The 23,485-nt window shown below is 36.1% G+C and overlaps 1 protein-coding gene and 1 long non-coding RNA gene across 2 annotated transcripts in view; one reads left to right on the top strand and one right to left on the bottom strand.

Moving 5' to 3' along the window:
* The window catches only part of LOC146734455 (uncharacterized), a 396,802-nt gene that overhangs the window by 72,122 nt on the left and 301,195 nt on the right, over positions 1–23,485 (top strand). The gene's annotated exons all lie outside the window — the stretch shown is intronic.
* LOC102802156 (gamma-aminobutyric acid type B receptor subunit 1-like) lies at positions 2,893–16,367 on the bottom strand. The gene is made up of 17 exons (XM_085508198.1): positions 16,363–16,367; positions 14,737–15,007; positions 13,035–13,172; positions 12,736–12,906; positions 10,605–10,706; positions 9,535–9,600; positions 9,090–9,281; positions 8,312–8,467; positions 7,175–7,297; positions 6,595–6,658; positions 6,056–6,206; positions 5,689–5,827; positions 5,190–5,297; positions 4,928–5,050; positions 4,416–4,585; positions 3,448–3,607; positions 2,893–3,358 (listed from the first exon to the last, which is right to left on the bottom strand). The coding sequence occupies exons 1-17, from the start codon at positions 16,365–16,367 to the stop codon at positions 3,203–3,205; spliced, it is 2,295 nt and encodes a 764-aa protein (XP_085364324.1). The 3' UTR covers positions 2,893–3,202.

The following is a 23,485-nucleotide window of genomic DNA, read 5'->3' as shown; positions in this document are numbered from 1 at the left end:
TATGTGGTAGTGGAATAAAAAGTTGGAATTTGTAAAGGAAAAACCTAAATTAGCGATCTGTGGAGGAGAAACAAAAAGGGAGTTTCTAGGGGAAGATTGAAACGTAGCGATTTTGAAAGAGAAATTCAAAAGTAGCAATTTGTGCAGAGGAAATAAAAAGTAGTGCTTTGTGTATTTGTATTCTAAAATAACGATCTGTTAATAAGAAAAAAAGTAGCAATATGCGGAAGAGATATTAAAATTTAGCAATCTTTCGAGGATATATTTTAGAAGTATCAATGTGTTGAGATGCTGAATTGTTCGAGTTATGAACATCGAGTTACGAAAACATCGAGTTATGAACATCGAGTTACGAAAACATCGAGTTACGAACATCGACTTACAGAAATGACCACGCCCATATTTTTGAAACCACGCCCACTTTTGTGGTTAACAGTTAACATAACTTCGAGTTACGGCAACGTAGATTGTTGTTATTGTTCATACATTCACATACCGTCTTTCATTTTTGACCACGCAATAAGCTTGGTTTTACAAAAGTGGGCGTGGTTTTTAAAAAAATATGGGCGTGGTCATTTCTGTAACCCGATGTCCGTAACTCGAACAATTCAGCATCTCCAATGTGTTGGAGGCAATCTAAAGTAGAGATCTGTTGAGAAGGAATCCCTCAAATATATATGTTAATTTATAAATATAGAAAACTGCTAATATGAACAAGCTAATTTCTCAAACAGTTGATAACAGTTAGACTTTTATAATTATCTATAATTATATTAATGCAATATACCTCACTAAAGGGCATGACAGCTTACGTAGACCGATGATTGATCACCAATTAAATTTGCAATTATAATTTAAATTTAATTTAGTACACGATCCGTTCCACCACCAGTTCTCCAATTTGTAGGTACGATTGAACATGGTAAAATCTAAAGTACAACATTGTTCATCAAGACTAGTCATAGGCCTACTGATATTGACACTGGAAGACTGCTATGCAAATTAAAACGGAACAGTTATTCTTACGTAATCCGAAGTTCTGAATATATAGAATAAAGTCGTAAAGAATAAACACGTTTAGAATAAAAATAGTCAACCTGTCGCCAACTGTAATGTAGTGTGCGGTGCTCAGTCGCAAAGTATCGATGATTAGCCAATAATATATGCTTATATTTAAAAATAATATTGTCATCGGAGACAGATGAACGAGTATATATAACTGCAGGAAAGTATATATTAGTGATTGATGAATACTTTAGATATCCTAACAGAGTGTGTGCCCTCAATATCAGGCTAATTCTGGTTAGTTTGTTTAACTTATATTTCCTCTTGAAATAAAATGCAGAAAAAGACGGACAGAACTCTATGTGCCATGTCGTAAACGTATCACCACAAAGCACACACGCATGTGCCGAATAAACAATGCGTAGGAAATTGGGGGATGCATTCGTTCCGACTGAAAAATAATTCGGTTATAGAATAACCACTACAAAGTTGGTAGATGTGTGCCGGGTATAACGCGTAAGCAGCGCCGTCAGCTGCTCGGAATTCGAAATTATAACATTACGAAAACAGTCAGTAGGTCAAGGCAACAACCTTTCATTACTTATTTTATCAGCCATCTTCTAAAATGACGTAGGCTGCTCTCACCAATCAGATCGTAATCTGCCCATGCTACGAGTAACCGCAGATCTAGGCACTGTATAATTCTGTTAAGGAGAGAATCGAACGGCCAACGAAGTAACAAGAAAGCATCCAAGTTAGATTAGAAGTGAAGACAAAAAACTTGTGCTGCTGAGGTCACGGATATATGTAATGAATGACGTAACCTATATTTACTCGAATGAGACAACTAATTGTTAGGATGTTGTTAAAATATCTGCCATGCATTTCCCAATGTAATAGGAGTCAATTTATTTTTATACAGATGTAGAAATTATGATATTGCACGCTTCTATCTTCGGGTCTGACAATGTGGTGTGTAAGACCCCGGGGGAAAGGTATATACTAATTACGTTTGGTCTCCAAACGTCGGTTCTTCACTGGACGGCAATTCTATTTCTGACATTTGAAGATATTATCAGTACAACGAAGCAATTAACGTCATAAACATATCAAAGATGCAATATGTGTCAATTATCTAACATATTGATGTCAAAAATCACTTTTATTTTGTATTGCCACTAGTCATACGAACGGGGTTGTCTAACAATATGTCATACGAACGAGGTTGTCTAACAATATGTTATACGAACGAGGTTGTCTAACAATATGTCGTACACAGACGCTAACTTCATTCAGGTATCATGCGTCCCAAGATCCCTGTGTCGGAAACCGCGAAGTTTTTTTTTTTTTCAGTATTACGAAGTATGCCAATGTCGCTCTTGCTAGGAAGCGTTCATCGTCGCCAGCCAAGACCATTTATTCGACCAAAGCCTCAACATTAACCGTGGGCCGGTTATGAATGGCCGGCTTTAGCGAAACTGTGCGATTCGGACGATGGGAAGCGTTTCAATTACTCGATAGCGTGTGGCGCTGTGAATCAAGGTTTAAATACTGATACACAAAAACTGACATGTTCCTAACTCGACGACAAACAATAATTTTTATCAATAAAATGATTTAAAATGAAAAACGTCAGCTATTTCCAGCTACGTTAGGGATTTGCGCTTTGAAAGACATTATTAAAAAATGTAATTTACTACTTAATTTAATGTGAGTCCGGGATATATATTATAGCTGTAAAATAACATCCGTGATGGGAATAACTAATGCATTTTACGGCTACGTTGTCATGGCAATTTGAGAGCACAATGTTCAACATAAATAAATTGAGACACTATACGCTTCGCATTGTTTATAATTCAAATTTGAATCAGATGAACGCACTCATAGCATAGTGGAAAGGTTTTATTTAATTATAAGCAAAAATATCAACAATCCAAATATTTATTATTATCGTACGTATCAGAAATCGAAAGTACTACATTAACAATGCATTCAGTGAATATATAATGAGATTACCTAAACATGCATACCACTTCTGTATTAATGTTTGGTGAAACAACACATCTTAATGAATGTGAAAGTAAAAAAATCAGCCATTTAATGCATTTAAATTTTACATCGAAAAAAAAAAAATATTGAACCGGAATGTGTTGACAATCATCCCGAGATTCTCGGGGCAATGACTGGTCGTGATTTATTCCATGTTTGTATGAAGTGTAGTTTTAGACTCAGATTTAGCGATCGCACATTGTTGATTAAGGTCACTCATCGTTGACGACACAGTCAGTCCTTCCCTGGTGCGTTTTCGTAAGTAATCGCCTCCTTTGGGGTCCTTTACTATCACCCGTATCTGTAATGTAATAGTATAACTCTCTTGCAATAAATAGACAAAGTATACAACATCGATATTTTTTGGCCTGAAGTAAGATATGAACTTACTTTTGGGATGAACATCATGACGATAGTTATAGAGGTACACAAAAATATCGGAAAACTTGTAAAGGCGAAACTGAGAGTCGGATTATTCTCCAATGCTAATGTCAGAGTGACTCCAACAAGACAGGAAACCATTATATTGTAAACTGACACGCCGATCTGTCTGTGGAAGGAACAGAGTTGAGTAATGGTTATACTATACAGATGCTGGCTATATACTTTTTGTATATGAAATTCTTGCACTGATTTCATATATAGCTACCTTGAGGCCGAGATAAAGCATTGCAATGCGCACGTCCTTAAGACCATGAATGTATCCAATCATTGGGAATACTGTTTCTGTTTTTACATTTGGAAAATATATCTTGACCGTGTCTGGGAAATCATCATTACGCCCATATGCGGCTCTAAATGAAATTATTTTATATTCCCTGTTAAAAAGTCAAACTAAGCATGTATGACAGCAGAAGGGTGCGATAATATAGTTCTATGCATATGGGTCTAATTGTGTTGTATCTCTTTCATTACATGTGCACGCGCGGATTTAGTGAGAGGCGCGCCACCCCCCCCCCCTCCCCATTCATCCCACAAAAAACGAAAAATCAATTGACAAACCCAGCCCACGTCAATAGGAGCGCCCCCTTACCGAATTTCAGGATCCGTCAGTGATGTATGCCAGCGTATACCGAGTTATTGACCTCTGTCGGTGCCACTAGTAATATATCTGTTTTGTCAGTTACCACGAATGTTTAGTTATTTTCAATCAAACATTATTATATACCTTTTTCGACTAGTGTGTTACTGTTTTATCAACCACTGCACAATACTTCTTATTATATTTATTTTATTTATTTATTTTTAGCATGATGTGTAATTTGTTTTGATAACCTAGACGTAAATTGAATGTGGAAATAACATTAAATAACATGTCCGTCATTGCCGGGCATCATTGTGACGCAGTAGAAACCTACCTTGAGTCATTGAGTCCTTCCACTTGTATATTACGTGTTTCATGAGCTAGGAAACACCCAAACAAAAGTAATAATCCCTTCAATCCATAGAGGGCGCCTAACCAGTACCACACGTACTGGGAGCTGCACGAATTCGTCTGGTAAAGTGTTTTCGTATTATCTTGTGCGATCTGGAAGAAAAATCACGATTTATTTCAATTGATGATAAATATATCTATTCCATGGACATTTACTGATTTTACGCGTAGCACGAAACCAAAGATGTATTTTGACGATTACTTCATGAAAACTTTCAAAATTGAGGCTCGCTATTTATCATTTGCTTTTTTATCCTTCCAAACTGTGTGATAGAATGTTTGTCATCTTGTGCATGTTTTTATTTATTATCGTAGTCTATAACTATAGTCTTCGACTGGTAAATTTCCTTTATTAATTAAAAATTCCGACTAAGTAGACTCACAATAAAAAGTCGATGTTTCAATATCACTGAGAGTTACTACGTCACAACTTACATTAATATGCAATTCTTTGCGAAACACGTGACATGGGTCAATGACCTGCCAGGATGTCAGCAAAACAATATCAAATATGGACAGTATACACACAAATAAGACTAGAAGAGAGTCCTGCATAGCCTGTGAGGTATGTTATAAAATGAATGGAAATTAGTATTACTGCTTGCGGGAATGAAACATTTTGCAACAAGTAATAAAACAAGTCAGATCCTCTATGTAAATATTTGTAGTTAAATCGTTATAATTCGATGTTAGTTACCGTTGTATTGGGTTTCATATTTGTGAATATCCTGTGAACACGCCAGGTCTTTGCAAACATGGAACCAAATGAAAGCGTGAATCCCACTGATAGCAGCCATTTACCAACCTATAGGAGAGAACACACAATAATGAGTTGATCAAATATTACAGAAAATCCATTAAATACATAGGCGAGTTTGGAACGTCATACATTGTTAAGACGAAGTTGCCATGGGTGGTTGAATATTTGTTAACTTGCAACCCCATTCGAGCCAATAAACGGCCGACATGTTCGATTCCAAGCGAGTCTATTGGGAGTCGCGGGAGTGTTCGTTGTATTTTCAGTGGATTTAACATATTAAACCTAGTTCATTACGGTTGTTTCAAATCTGGCCATTCAAAACATATCAACTCCGTTCAGTAGGATATGTATATATGATTTGCCAAGAGTACACAACGCTCTGTGGGGCAGAAATTTGATTGGACAGCAATAACTGTGATAACTGAGTGCTACTTACTATGCATGATATAGTCCTCATATACTCTGATAATTCAAACGGTGACTGTGTCATTCCTAGCGGCATGATTGACAGATATACAAGTATGGCGCCTGATAATATAATATTGTTCATTCGTGGTGACGATAATTTGATAAATCTGACAATAACAAGTAATATCATATAAATTATCATAAATCTTTAATTTCACCACTGGTATCTCAGCTTCGACGAATACTTACTTGGAACGACGCGATAATAAAATTAATATATTTCTGAAAGATATTGCACAAGCGGAAATACAAGTTGTTTGCCGTTGATCACATAAAATATATTGAAAAGCATCAAATGATATTGGATTAGATTAAATTGGAACTATGTTAATTACCCGTGATCGCGATAAATTATGTTAATTCCAAGAAACACGGCTGCCATGACGATACCCAGGCAGGCTAGAATAGATACAGTGATAGAGAGCGTTTCATTGATGCTGATCACCTCGTACGTCCATCTTTGTTCGTCTACTGGTGGTGCGTCACCTGAAATTAAATTGTAATTTCATGGTAACTATAGTTTATTCAGTGATTCATACGGCAACGTACAGACGGCAGACGAATATCGTATTCTGACAATTGATTTACCGGATTAGCGTTTTATGTATTTTGTGTGTGTAATAGCCTTACTCAGATACAATCATTTGATATGGTAAAAAGTCGTCAACACTCTGCCTTACCCGGCCATTCGAAGTCCCTTAACAAAATAAGTTGTTCATCGTGCGTAGATTCACCAATGTAAATTCTTGTTCCATCTAAAGATAATTAGATTATTAGAAACAATACTTTACTGCACTGGTACATTGCATATAATGTTACATCGCATGAATCCAGATTTATAATATCACATTATTATAATCAATATCAAACATACCCAGGATTTGATAGATTGCCATGCGTCCAATTCGATCGCCGTGCTCGTTAAACCAAACACGCCCCTATAGAAGAACATTTTGTTGAAATCGTTAATGGAGCGCAATAACATGTTTTACTTTGAAGTGATATGCATCCATTCACGTTTATACCATTGACAACACATTGGTATGTTAGCCATAATATACACTGGACTTTTCATTTTAAACAGAATGAAAGGCAAGAGACAATTCTTTCTTTTTGTTTTTGAATATTTAGTCATACAGTAATGTAGAATAAATCACTGTTTGTTTCACCTGGAGTTATTACCATCACAGTGAGATCATCCTTCATTTCAACGTCTATATAAATGCACCACTCGGAACATATTTTACATAGACCAATCACGAATGGCATCGAAACACTTCATGATAGCCCAGTCGAGATAACATTTGTTATGAATGTCGATTCGTAATATTTGTAAGAAACTCCTATCTCTTGATTGGATGCGACAGAATATTTGATATGGAAATTTGGAATATCACTTTTGGATTATGTGCATCGGACAGATATTTCGCGATTGTGGAAGAATTATAACTTACTGACGTTCCCTGAAATGATACGTTATAAAATGATTTTCTGAAAATTGAAGCCATGACAGAGTCTGTGTACGTGAAATCGTCTAGTCGCTTGCTTCTGACAGATCCATGTGAGTCATTTGTTCGCTGTGAAAGAGAGCGCACAATATAGTGTGTGATCGGGGTAGATAAGCTTATTTTTATGCTATATATAGTCACAAGGCTCGAAAGGTCGTCATTATTTTGAAGTTCATTTATTTTATTCAGATATACTGAGAAGTTGAGGTTGAACTTCATTTGGAACAAGATAGCTAATCATCTACAAAACTAGGTACGATAAATTATTCATTGGAATATCAGTTGTAAAATTGATCAACTGTGGTTCATTGGTCTCGTGAAAATTTATTGATGTGAATATCGATATCAGTCGTTATATATACCCGGCTAATAAGCCTACTATTATTTGATTTCAATATTTATTCAATATATTTAGAATTTTACCAAACTTTAATATTATGAGGTATTTACGAGGAAACCGTAAAGTATACACGAAGACAGTACAGCGGAACCGAACCGAAGCGCAGCGAAATCGATGCCACCGTGTGCTGTCTGAGTGCAGATTTTTGGGTATCCTCGTATTAATATTTTTATTATACATCTTTTCCTCCCAAGGATACAATATGGGAATGCCGAAACACACAAAAAAAGATTGAGCGAACTTCTTTGTATGGAGTCCGGTCAAACTCTGGGGGCTACCATGTTTTTGTTTTTTTTTATCATTATTAGAGAACGCTTACGCGCATAATCGTTCTATATTTGGAATTTGCATTTCCTTATATGGTATGATGAAAATACCGAGTGCAATACCGCAAAATTACCACACGCTGTAACTTATGGCGTTACGGTGACAGACTTATAATAATGTAGTTAATGTAAAATCATAATCAATAAAATATATATATTATATAAACGATGAGGCACATTCAGATATATCAATAAGCAAACCAAGTGGAAATAATCGTAGACTCGACTGTAGATCATTGAACAAAAGTCACGTAGGGTAAATACAAGTACATGATTATCGTGCACGATGCAAACAGTTGAATAATAATAATAATACATGGGCCCTGACGCATACAACTAACTATATAGATAACCTACCCCCAAAGCCACCTCATCGATGCTTGCATTTAGTGCTAACGCCATGGACCACACTGCGTCATATCCCAAGCCATGCCACATGTGAGGTATTACCCATTTGTACTCTGGTCGTGAGGACAGAATATTTAAATACCGCTCTTCGTACTCAGCATATGTCTGTTGATGTATAACCAAAGGCGTTACGATGCAAATGAATCGTGGTTGTACATGGTGTTGTTACTATCCAACATTCCCTTCAAAGACCCGATTGGGATGTTCAAGTCAATACTTTTTGTCCAAAAAGAGTCCTCGTACTCGGCTGATTTGTAATAGACTGTTCAAACTAAACACAATTATATATTTGGCGTCTTATACTTTTGAAGGCGTCCAGTTTTTGCACATGTGTACCGAAAGAGTGACCATGTCCCATGGAATGTACTATACAAATTCTGAATCCTACAAGTGCACGACTGCATGAAAGCTGACCTATTGAAAGTAGGGATTGTTGTTTCCACGAAACCCATATTTAATATTCAAATCTTAGCGAGGTATATTCGTGAGCTGTGTAATGATTAAAGTCTTAGGGCAATGCATGAGAACAAAACGAGATTTAACTTGATCTTAGTTGAGACCACGAGCCTGGTACGGCAACGGGTTATTTATTGTATACGAAGTCCGGAAATTAAGCGTTCTGACTTATAAATTTAAAGAATAGTTGATCAATTCTTATGTTAGAATAGAAGGTGAAATACCATTGCACGTACGTACATACATCAAAGGTCACATACAAATAGTTTACCTCTCCATTAATATTAGTAACATTGTCTGGGCCCTTGGAGTCCTGTACAGTTTCTATGACACTCTCTAATACTTTCTTCATTTCATCCAACGTACAGTTGATATGCGAATCTTCGGTTTTCCACCAATCGTCCGAGTACCAGCCAGGTATCAACCAGGCGTAGGTGGCGCCATACATGCCTTGTCTATATGCCTGCGTCATAAGAAATAAACACTCATCGGGTCTCGATAACAACATTTCCAGACCATAATTAGATTATCTATATTTAATTACTGGTCATGCCGTCATGATTGTATGTTCAATAACAATGGGAGTATGTATATTTAGAATCCGATGTAATTACGATTTTTTTCTGATCGATATGCACATTGAAATTAGGATCATTGTTTGAATTCATCAGCATAGATGCACGGTTTGGTTTGTCTATATTCACGTCAATACTTACTTCGCAGAATAATGCCCTAGCATGATCCTCATAGGAATGGACCACAATAATCCGTGCATCTTCTTCCTGTTTTACAAAGAGGAATAAATAATATGGATCAGCACGTCCTATATTCAATATGTATAACAAAGTCGACTGTGTGGTTGTGCAGAACAAGTAGTTAAGGTATTGAACGCAGCAAACTTGTTGTTTAATTAGCGACTACAGTATGTAATGACTCACACGAGCTTCTGCAAACTGATGAAAGATGTGGTAAAAAAATATATCGATGCAAAAGAACATAGTTTGTCATAACGTAATTTTAACAATTCTTGCAATATACATTTCACTATCTTCACAAATCGCGCCCTCTGGTGGCGGCGCGCTTCTTTGGCGTAAACTGGTGACACGTTCAAATCTCCTGAAGATCATGTTTTTAAGAGATTTTATTATATTCTGGGTGACGAACAACTACATAACCAATCGCAGTTGTCGGTTAAAAAGACATTGCTTTCATTAATATGTAGGATTTTGACGTCACAGTAGCGCTCAGTCACCAGAGGGCGCAACTAACGGGAAAAGTTTATAGTGACGTCAAGATGAAGGTAAAATGGGAATGAAAGATAAGTGTTTGTTTTTGGTAAATGTACAAGCCTTACATCTACATGCACTGAAAGAACGTTTGATCATACACGATGAAAGAGTTTAGTTTAGATGAATATCGCGACCTTTGCGGTCCCAAGTAATACCTTAATCTTGCGAAGTGCGGCAACAGGTGCTAGTACTATTGATTGTGATGTTACCAGTTGCACATCATTGTCAGCCAACTTGGCAATGAGGTCGCCATTGACCTTGAAATATGGAACAAGAAACCGAAGTCAAATGAAAACTGGTGAAGAAGTAAAAGGTGTTGAGGCGAGAGTTCACAAGCAGTCACAGACTCATACATGCTTTATTGTTGATCACGTGGTATGTGCCAAGTAGAAGTTCATTCAACGCCTTCCACTTGCGCAATATTCTGACAGCACGTGTCATTTGTTCTGTGGCGGCCTGTGAACCGACGGCGGACAGTTTAAACTGATTGCAATTACCTTAAGAATGTCCAGATCTGCGCTTGGATGATAATTAAATGACAATGATGCTAACAAATTAATATCATTTTCTCTCATTTTTACAATCATGTCATCAATAACCTTAAAAAAAGAAAGTTTCAGTAGTACACATTAACTGTCCATATCCATATGTCGCGTACACAGGTTGTAAGGATACAAGAACTCGTGCATTATATCTTGTTTGTAACTGATCAGGCAATTAGTATAAGTAACACCACGAAACAGACAGGGCGTACCCAGAAACGATTCCAGATGTACCGGGTATTACCTACTTATAAACTGGCTGATTCAATTTAATTTAAGGAGCGGTAATCGTCGTGCCACGCATGCGTGTAATATGGGTCTCATATAAACAAAGATGGCGACCTTAACTCGTTGTGTCGTCACCGGAAGCGCTGTCCCAGCACAAACCTGTGTCATATGACGCCTTACTAGCCGATTTTGGCTAAAATTCCGCTCCGCCGCCTCTCTACAACAGTGTTTATACGCGGAACTTGATATTGATTTTTACAATTTGAGTTGCCTATGAATCACATATTTTAGTGAAATATTGTTTATAGAGTGAAATATTAGTTTGCGACTTCACAGCTTGAAATAACCCTAACTTCTCAGCAACAACACCGAATCATGACCAGTAACATCATGGCGTCTCTCTTATTACTGCAGAAAATCACTAGTTTTGCCGCTGTCGCTGATTGGCTACTCAAGCTGTCAATCACGGTATAAATCTAATTATACAGCACACACGAGACAAAACTAAGCATTTGCACGAGGTGAATCTAACGACGGACAGTAAGTAGCTATTGTATGATTTTGCCTATCGGGAATTCTCCATTATTAGCATATGGACAAATGTTGCATGCTCATAAAAATGCCTCACTTTTTTCGAATCACCTGACAAGGTTTCTTAGCTGTTCAATATTACTTTTCGTTTAATGATTTGACCATGGATTGCATTGCGTACCAGTATATTGATTCGTATCAATATTGTTTATATTTCTAGACTTTTGCTCAACACATTATTATTGAGAATTGAGATGGGGGATTATTTCAATTACATATCATCTTTGGCATGAGGTGTTTCAATTCCTTCTACATGAACATATCCTCGGGGGCGGAGCTACGTCACAAGACGGACGTTCCACGTTGCTTAGACGCGCACCACAGTACATGCATTTCTATGGCTCTGTTCGCGCCCCGGGGGGTCACTCTAAATTAAAACCTTACACCATGTGCGTTCTTGCTAAAAAAAAAAATAATAGTCCCCTAGGGCTGGCAGTACATTGACAAACCATACCCCTTATTTCGGGCACACTGTAAATGTAGTACCCCCTAAAGCAGATATATTGAAGAAAAATAACACCCCCTATTCCAGACGTATATTGAGAACATCCTACTCCTATTGCGAGCATTCTTTGCAGTTTTTTCACTCAAGGGTGGCCTAGGGTGGTGTATGGGAGTGGTTGTTGCAAGAGAGGACCTACAGCGGGCGCAGCAACCATGTGAGTTTATTCCAGGAGGCCTATTGCAGCCATTAGAATGTTAAAGGGGGCCTATTTGCCTCCCGCGCGGGCCCGCTTTAGAAGGTGAAAAACACCCCCTTTCCCCGCTAAATTTGGAACGCACATGGGGTAGTAACGGCATATAGAGTGATCCCCCCGGGTGTTCGCGCTGCTGTGGAACGCCGGTCGAGCCGGTGAAAATTCGAGAAAACAACACAAACTCAACTTTAAAAGTAATCCTGAACAACCAAATTTATATATGTTACACACGTAGGGCTAATCTTGTTACACTGTCAGGCGAGTCTCAACAACCATCCCAAAGTACCGTTTTCTGCGAGTTGTTGGTCTTTGTTTTCACCGCGAGGATTGCCAGGCGGTGAAAATACTCGGATTTCCGCCCCCGAGGATACATTGTGCAAATGATCTAAACAAAAACGTAAACACAGGCACACCGGCATGCTGCGAAATAAAATGTATGATTTAAAAGTACATAGAACCGGCACTAATTTAGTCACGTGGCAGAGTTTGTGATTTGCTAAGCGCCAGTCACGTAATTGAATCATACACACACGGCGTACATATTGAAATTAATAACTTGTGCACTTTACCATGACAAAAAACTTCTCGTTTTGGTACAGCGTCGCCACTCGTTTCCATCCAAAGTGTTTCAGTATGGCTATACGCCCAATGTTTTGTGCCAAATCGGATTGCTGCGTTCGGAGGAACAGTGGGTATTCTGATTTATTGGAAAGTTGGGGTGATGCCGCGGAGTATGAAACCTAGAAATTAATATTAAAAAACAGTATAAATAAATTGCTATTGGTGCCCATAAATCTGACATCCATTTCCATATAGTTTTTTTTTTATATATAGTACACCCGCTTAACTATTCAAATAATTTCCTAACCTGTATTAAATTGAAGAGATGTGAGAATGCGGCAATCTGAGCAGTAGCAACTGAGCATCCCCCTCCAAGCACCATTATTTTCTGTTGTCCATTGAACACGTGTTCACATAGCAGATAACTCGCCCAGCCTGGGTTGCACTGTGGGAAAAATCATATACAAGATTATCCTATACGAGGTATATTACAATATATGGCATTCCATATTTGGGCATCGAGTGCCGTATTTGCTTCACATTATCAGAATTGTATTCGTAGGGCCTAATAATAAGAATGTTTAATTCCAAAGTACCATAGGCCACCGGCCATAATAACACTGCAATATACATCACTAGTATATGTGATCACAGGTTACATGGTATATAGTGCTAACAAATATTTTGAGAAACTATTACATAATCGACCGTACTAGCATTATAAGTTATGCATGTGAAGTGCCCTGTAATGTCAGAAGGTCTACGTCCATTCTCGGTCCTAAGATCAGTGGTTTTGCATACACTCAATAACTTATCTCCATATTATTTTTTTCTACATCACAGTTACTACGTACGCTATATCAACATAAGAACTGTGTGTGTCACCAATAGGCACGTGACTAAAATTTCCATCTTCTATACAAACATTTAGTACCCCTGTCCGTGCATTAAAGTCTCCCATTATTAGCACATTTGTATCATAATAACGACTCAATAGATTTACTATATCAGATTTAATTTCTGCAAAAATAGCGTCGCTAGCATAGTGAGACCCAACAGGTATGTACACAGCACCGATATAAGAAGGACGTTTTTATTTGACATTTCTGACTTTAGCCGAACAATGGAATTTTTGGAGCATTCCATTTGCTCAACAAATCGTAAAAATATCACCCGAGTATTACCGGATCGTTGTGCGTTAACATAATAAGTACAATAATTTTCTAAATTAAAGGTGCATGGTTCTACAAAGGTTTCAGTTAGAACAATAATATCAAAATGTTTTGAATATACAATTAATTCTGCATCGTCCCATTTTCTCACCACGTTCCAAGAAGGAGTTTCACTATTGTGGCTTCGTTAAGGTCTAACAATGTATGTGATTTATGTGATTTATTTTTGTAACGAAAAGACATTGTGTTCTACAAATGTATTCGGGCAGAAAAATCGAGAATTATATAATAAATCAACACAGCTCTATATTTCGAGCATTGCATGTTATTGTAAATGCATGTATGTGCGTAAACTAAAAAAGTATACCAAATATACATTATATGAATGTAACAATGTTCCATATATCTCATCCCTGATTCAAGACATAGACATAGGTCATGGTGCAAACACTGTATACATTTGTAGGTTTTGTGCCAGCAAGATAACAATCTCAATCTGATGAAAATAAATGAAAATCAAGTGATGACCTCATCACTACACGACGGAACGAAAATACATTCAAGTCCTATTAAATATCCGACAGTTCTGAATTATGTCCTTTTTGTTATATCGCATACCCAATCAATATCCCAATTCCCAAGAATACTAAACAAACGCGAACAATTAATCAAGAATAATTAGCTTACTAAAACATTACAGTATAGTCCAATTATGTCGTTGATGATTTAATCTGTAATATGTATTACTCTATTAACACGAGGTCGGTGTTCCCTATTTTATCGTCATTATAAGTAGATGAGAAAACAACACCCCCCCCCCAATGATATCTGTCTCACCTTGTCATCCTTCCAGTCCCACGCTAGCTCGTAATCACTTAATACATCAGATCTGTTGTTTACGTCATCAAGAGCCATCTCGATGGCTGGAATCATCCCGCTAGATGCCCATCCGGAGCTGATATCGACCGGCACCAACCCTGCAATTGTCAACTTACTCTTGTTCTGGGTAGTAGATTGAACTGGCTCGAAAAGCACTACGATCAACAACGACGACAGCATCAGAACGCAGCGTGCTGTCGTCATTTCAAATTCAACTTCAACGCAGCGTCTGAAACACATGAATGCAAGTACTACTTATAGAACGATACTTATGGAACAAATGAGACGTGCTGAGAATATATACGAGTGCTCGTTTCCTTGGAAACGAGGAGTAAAATTAGATTTTGTGTTCTTAGCAATGTACCACAATCGGCGGCTATTTAAATTTAATTTTAAAATACGTCGTTCGATAGAATAATCAAAGCCATAACTGTAAAGTTGAATACAAATTCTGAAATATACATTTTACAACATTAGTTTGGTTTTGGTGAATACATATAAGTAGTACAGTGTGATATATTATATAGTTAATAGGAATGAGAATGTAGTGGGTACATTTGTTGAGTTATAAACCATCTAACTCAAGACAGTGGATTTAATAATTAAAGGTGGCGTATTCATGTATACAGAAATCATTGATTTCGAGTTTAGTTCTATTTGTGTTGTTTTTTGTTGAACCTTTGCGACATTATAGAATGATATACTGAACCTGAATTGACTATTTATTGTATCTTCTATATGTTCCATGTTCCATGAGATTTGCCGAGGATATGATGATATGAGAATGGGGTATATGTCACAACACTAATGTGCACGTGGTTTATATAAAGGTGTTGCTAGGCACCAAAAGCTTCACGGAGCCATACGTGTCAAGTTATTATGCCATACTATGATTTATTTGGTAATCCAAATGTACCATTATCAAGCAATATGTGTTTCGACACACAATTTGTATATTAAAAGGTTTCACAAATCTCTCTCGAAGCTATATGCTGTTAGTAGTAGTGTACATTGGAATTTCAAGATGCGCCATACGTCGTACAATTAGACAATAAACAAATAAACAAGCAATGTTTAAAAAAGTGCTTTCACGAGAAACGCATAGTGACAAGTTTGTGACCATCGTTTACACGGTGTGTACATTTTTGCAACATTGATGAGATAGCTATATATAGTTATGAAATACACTCCGTGATTATAATTATTAAGTAACTTATTATAACATTACTTATATAATAATAATTATCTAATATGAGGTTATTACGAGGATACCTCAAAGTATGTACGAAGACAGTGTACTGTCCGAGTGCATACTTTGAGGTATCCTCGTAATAACCTTATTATTATACATCTTTTCCTTCCAAGGATACAACATGGGAATGCCGAAATCCGAAAAGTGTAAAACAGAATCCGCGAACTTGTGTGGAGTTCGGTCAAACCCGGATGGCAGTCATGTTTGTTTTTATTATTATTAGAGGACGCTTACGCGCGTAATCATTCCATATTTGGAAGGCGCATTCTCTAATATGGTAGGATGAAAATACCCCGTGAAATATCGTAAAATTACGGTACGCTGTAACTTACGGCATTACGGTGACAGATGTATAATAATAAGTATTAAGTAACTTATTATATCATTTCGCGCTGATGTGTACAACATTTTTGTAACAATCTATGCATGTTGTGAAATATTCTCCGTAGTGTTAAAGAGCTTACTATATTACGCACGTAATGATGTATACTCCATAATTGTAATATTTTTAAGATAATGATGTCATGTATGTTTTTAATGTGATCTAATAATATGTTAACGCAAATTATACCAACTATATCTCAATGGGCTCGCAGACAAATGGTATGCGGGCGACAATTTTCAAATACATTGCGTTCCTCTGCCGAAGTAAACAATTCCACGTTTCTTAGAAATGATATATATATATATATATATATATATATATATATATATATATATATATATATATATATATATATATATATATATATATATATATATATATATATATATATATCATAATGTCGGTCTGTGTTCTTGACTTGTTAGCGTATAGTTCTGTACGCTCATAGTTGTTAACATGTTTGAGTTATATCATTGGGGTAGTAGATATGACTACATCATAGGAATAGCGAAATCCAAAAAGTTTAGAACAGAATCAGCGAACTTCTTCGTGTGGAGTCTGGTCAAACCTTGATGGCAGCCATGTTTGTTTTTAATATTAGAGGACGCTTTCGCGTAACCATTCCATATTTGGAATTTTCATTTCCTAGTATGGTAGGATGAAAATACCCCGTGCAATACCGCAAAATTACGGCACGCTGTAATTATGGCGTTACGCTGACAGATGAATAATAATTGCTATTACTGCCAAAATATGTCACACTTATCTTCATAGTACAACTACAGCAATATTTCTCATACAAAGTGAAATAATACTAGAATGCTACACCCACCGAATACGTTTTCATAACTTGGAGTGGTTAATATACTCGTTCACTGTCCTAGTTTTCTTTGCGCCTCAACGCTCACTCTAAGTGAAGAGTTTCATCCGTAACCATGCATATTGTTAACTAATTAAAATATGCCTTTCATGGTTCATGACTCCGTAAAATATCACTTGATTGTAATTGATCAGTGAATGAAATATCGCTTTTTGTGCTGAAATGTTGTCTCACGTATTTATTGCGTCATATAAATGTCGACTGTTAACATATCACATGGCGAAAAACAGTATGTGGTGAAAAATATTGCTTGTCAAACACATATTGCGTGGCGAAACACACACTGTGTTGTGAAACCACATTGCGTGGCGATTGTAATAATGTGTCTCTGTGTGCAATATTACATAAATATCACGTCATTATTTGACTAATAATCCATTAACTAAGTTCGCTGTAAATTTATGTGTTTACCAAAGTATGAACTATATGAAATACCATCATCTATACACGTGTATTGCGATTCAGGCACACGTCAGGTACAACTTGAAATTAAATTAAATTAAAATAGTAGAAACATGGATCGAATGGGTTAAATCCATATATAAGGACAAAAATGAAAAAGAAACGAATAGGTTTTCGAGAATGAACCGATTAATCATCTGAGATCGAATCCCAGGATATTTTTTGTAAAATGTCAAGTTTTATCAAGTCGATCTGTGTATGAGATACAATGGCCGTACGTTGATAGATCACGCCACATCAATGCATGTTCTATGTCATTCGATTGAAACTAGTATTGATGTGAATCACTATACAACATCTCTACTATATTGTTTCAGCATGGATATGATGTCAAATCACTCACATCTAGGAAGGTTTAGGCTAAATGCTGATTTATATATGAGCTTAATATATTTTAAGATCAATTAATCGGTAATAAAACCGTTATTATTATTATTATTATATAAATATCTCCCAATCCCATTTTCTAGCAGGGAGACTATCACTACGTCAATGCTCCATGTCAAAGTCATAACTCTATGTAGTAATCGCGTTGTCAGGCCAAGTAATCTCGCGTTATTTCATTATTCCTAAGTAGAGTGTTCGTGTTTTATAATTGCTAAAATCGTATACTATGCATATTATGTAATCGTTTTGATCCCTGGAATTCGTGCTGACCAAAGGCTAATATTTATTACAAGCAAATTTGAATTCTTATTCATATATATGCAATATTATGAGGTTATTACGAGGATTCCGACGGAAAAGTATACAGGAAGACAGTACAGCGAGAACATAGACCGACGCGCGGCGGAGGTTGATGCGACGGCGTACTGTTTGAGTACATATTTTGCGTTATTCTCGTAATAACCTTATTATTATTATACATCTTTTTCTCCCAATGATACATCACGGGATTGCCGAAATTCAAAAAGTTTAGAACAGAATCAGCGAACTTCTTTGTGTGGAGTCTAGTCAAACACTGGTGGTAGTCATATTTGTTTTTATCATGATTATTAGAGGACGCTTAAGCGCGTAATCATTCCATATTTGGAATTCGCATTTCCTAATAGTGTTGGATGAAAATATCCTGTAAAATACCGCAACATTACGGTACGCTGTAACTTATGGCGTTTCGGTGACCTGTGTATAATAATGTTATTTAATTCCCGTCTGGCGTTTTCCAGACACACCAGTAACAAACAATATTTGAAAACATAAATTATCGTAAAAAAACGGTTGTCGACTGTCAACTAGTCAACTCGCGGCAAACTTGAATTAAATTGTTATGATTGTCTACTTTAGACGAAATAGAATATTTAAATCTAAAACTGGTGTCACCCTAAAAATATAATCGAAGAAAAAAATGGAAAATTATATTTATATACAAAGTCTCTTTTGAATTGCGGGACCCCCATGAAGCAGTTTATAATACATCAACAATACACTCTCTGCTCAGAAAAATAATCTTCATTTATATCACAACATGAATGGAAACATATTTAGTAATGCATTATGGGAATACCACCACCCATATAACGTGTGATCAATAAAGTTGCGTTTATTGTAGGATGTTTCATAAAACTATAAACATTGGAATTGTTTATTTCCACGAACAGTTAATATAATACCATGGAAACGACAAATCAATAGCATAATTACATTAAAGTGTTCGTAATTGTACAGTTACATAAATATTCCAGCCGACAACCGACTTTTGTGCGTAAATGAAACAAACTAATAAGTATCGATTAAATTTTTAGAAAACCTCACGACTGTGTGATAGAAACGTGTGATAAGGCAGTACATAATCTAATTTAGACTGAGCCGTATAACATGACAAACACACATATATAGTGCTTTGGCATACTAGTATCTTAAAGAGGGAGGGTCGTCACCTGCGCACGCGCGGTAATTGAGTCCCAATCGACGATAAACAATGACACGCTATGACCGTCTGACGCATGCGCAGGTGACGGCTCCCCCGCTTTAAAGTTTCTCATGGTTATTCCGTTCTCCACAGAAGCAATTTGGTCGTTACGTCACGGTGTCCTGAAATTTGTTCTATGTAGTTTAAGAACAATAGCTTCATGCGTACATGGACAAATTTGTAATTAGAATAGAATAAGCACCAATGCAACGAGAGCATAAAGTAATGCTGTCATGTAACGATGGATTCCAACATTCTGAAATTACAATTAATTTTACCAAGACAACAAATTACTTTAGACGCACTGGCGTTGTTTTATATTACGAAACGTTTTTAACTATTTTATAATTTTGGAATTGGAAAGATAACAACTTCTAACAAGATTATTTAAATCGTCAAACAAACATTTCACATCAATGCTTATGAAAATTGCTTCTATGTCTTATATATGTTAATACTGAATATAAATGCATTTCCGGGCATGAAATATATTTAAAAAGTGTTTTGCTTACCAATAAATTTGCAATAATAATAACTGATACCAAGGTGTGGGCTTGACATATTATGAAGCTTGGGCAATGAATGATTAAAGTTTACAATATAATTATATATAAATTCAAATGAGTATGAAAAAATAACTTATTTGATAGCTTTTGAAAAGTTTAACCGGCGAAAAATGCATCTAAAGTGATGGAACCCAAATAACGACGACTGACATGGGTGACATAATCCCATCATTTCGCACGACACAATTGGTTGGGCATAATGTGCTATAGTTTATCAATTAAATCAAACATGGAAAATACACATACATAATTACACCACGCGGGCTTCGAAATGAAGACCACGGGGTCCAGTCGCCTGGCTAAAAGATGCAGCGAGGCTTCGTTTCGGCAACCGGACACGCACATGCTTATATAATGATCGATCTTGAATATTCCACGCAATTCCAGAAAGCCAATTAAATACAAGAAACTGCAAACTCGTTGATATTGTTTAAGTGAGTACGCGTGGCGAACACGTTTATATTTGTGATGTATGTTAGAATTTTGTTTTAAATGATCAATTTAGTCGACAGCGTTTACTTATTGGCAATCTAAATTATCGTATAGGTGAATTGAGAGTATTTTTTTTTTATTTTCAATGCTAAACAAATTCACAATACACAGAGAAAATACAGATAAAAAAAATATTCGCAGACAAAACAATAAAAGCAAGACCAGGCCGAAAAAGAGACTAGATGAATGAGGTGATTAGATATATTAATTAGAAATTTAATATTCCCCAATTTGTGTTGAAATTGTCTATACAGTTGTTTCTTTTAGCAATGTATTCTTCAATCTGCTTAATATGCGTCATGTTCACTTGTAGGCTGTTCAGTGTTGGAGGATATTTTTTAAGCTTGCTGTCATAGATGAATTTTTTGGTTAATATTATCAATTAATTTAATAAAATGTTGAAATCTTGGTCACCAAGCAAAATTTGCTTATCGGTAAGGGCAGAGGGAGCGCCCAGCTGATGACCCCATTTATTTAGAAAACTCCGCCAGAGAGACTTAACAACATAACAATTCACAAATATATGTAAAATAGTTTCCTCTGCTGTTCCACAAAAGGTACAACGACTGGACTGTACTCGTGGTGGTGTCATAATGATACAATGTCCAGTTTGTATAGATGATGTTATGCGAAAGTTTCCACTGGAACTCTTGAAGTCTGGTATCCAAACATGCAACAAAGGGGAGATTAAAGAAAAATGTCCCTGGTTCATCAATTTTAAATAATTGCTGAAAATGAAATTTATTAATTGGAGGAATAAAGCTAAGATTTGAGAAAACTTTTCGATTTTTTTTCGTATTGCAGTCGCTGAGTGGAGTTAGAATATCTTTGATAATAACTGAAATTGGGGGTTATTTTACCAATTATAGTGAGTCCTCGAGATAACCACCAATTTAGTATGGACTTGACCGAGTTTAATAATCCTGATAGATTAAGGTCACGTGCTTTATTCTTGTTGTACGAGAAAAACGTACCAACAATCATGATTGGTGATGTTGGCCATTTAACCCCGAACGGATTATCTCTGCGATTCTTCCACTTTCCCAGCCACATTGCTTCCGTTTTGTCACAATTTATGGCGAGCCCAGCATATTTATAAAAATCTTTCATAAGCGACAAGAGAGCTATAACGGATGACTCATCCGATAAAAAGCAAGTTAGATCATCGGCGAATGCGGAATTTTTTATTTCACAACCTTTGATACTGATTTCATGGATAGAGCCGTTATACCTGATAGAAATAAGAAGTATTTCTAGGGATAATATAAATAAATATGGAGAAATGAGATCGCTCTGTGTGATTCCTCTACTAATATTAAAATATCCTGTTGATGTCCTACGAATATATTGCAACAGCGATGGCACAGAAGCAATTTGGTCGTTACGTCACGGTGTCCTGAAATTTGTTCTATGTAGTTTAAGAACAATAGCTTCATGCGTACATGGACAAATTTGTAATTAGAATAGAATAAGCACCAATGCAACGAGAGCATAAAGTAATGCTGTCATGTAACGATGGATTCCAACATTCTGAAATTACAATTAATTTTACCAAGACAACAAATTACTTTAGACGCACTGGCGTTGTTTTATATTACGAAACGTTTTTAACTATTTTATAACTTTGGAATTGGAAAGATAACAACTTCTAACAAGATTATTTAAATCGTCAAACAAACATTTCACATCAATGCTTATGAAAATTGCTTCTATGTCTTATATATGTTAATACTGAATATAAATGCATTTCCGGGTATGAAATATATTTAAAAAGTGTTTTGCTTACCAATAAATTTGCAATAATAATAACTGATACCAAGGTGTGGGCTTGACATATTATGAAGCTTGGGCAATGAATGATTACAATATAATTATATATAAGTTCAAATGAGTATGAAAAAATAACTTATTTGATAGCTTTTGAAAAGTTTAACCGGCGAAAAATGCATCTAAAGTGATGGAACCCAAATAACGACGACTGACATGGGTGACACAATCCCATCATTTCGCACGACACAATTGGTTGGGCATAATGTGCTATAGTTTATCAATTAAATCAAACATGGGAAATACACATACATAATTACACCACGCGGGCTTCGAAATGAAGACCATGGGGTCCAGTCGCCTGGCCAAAAGATGCAGCGAGGCTTCGTTTCGGCAACCGGACACGCACATGCTTATATAATGATCGATCTTGAATATTCCACGCAATTCCAGAAAGCCAATTAAATACAAGAAACTGCAAACTCGTTGATATTGTTTAAGTGAGTATGCGTGGCGAACACGTTTATATTTGTGATGTATGTTAGAATTTTGTTTTAAATGATCAATTTAGTCGACAGCGTTTACTTATTGGCAATCTAAATTATCGTATAGCTGAATTGAGAGTATTTTTTTTTTATTTTCAATGCTAAACAAATTCACAATACACAGAGAAAATACAGATAAAAAAAATATTCACAGACAAAACAATAAAAGCAAGATCAGGCCGAAAAAGAGACTAGATGAATGAGGTGATTAGATATATTAATTAGAAATTTAATATTCCCCAATTTTTGTTGAAATTGTCTATACAGTTGTTTCTTTTAGCAATGTATTCTTCAATCTGCTTAATATGCGTCATGTTCACTTGTAGGCTGTTCAGTGTTGGAGGATATTTTTTAAGCTTGCTGTCATAGATGAATTTTTTGGTTAATATTATCAATTGATTTAATAAAATGTTGAAATCTTGGTCACCAAGCAAAATTTGCTTATCGAT

Source organism: Saccoglossus kowalevskii, chromosome 14 (assembly GCF_978046115.1).
Source record: "Saccoglossus kowalevskii chromosome 14, keSacKowa6.1, whole genome shotgun sequence".
NCBI classification, from domain to species: Eukaryota; Metazoa; Hemichordata; class Enteropneusta; family Harrimaniidae; genus Saccoglossus; species Saccoglossus kowalevskii.
Note: the sequence above shows the minus strand (reverse complement) of the source record. Positions and strands in the feature narration are given on the sequence as shown.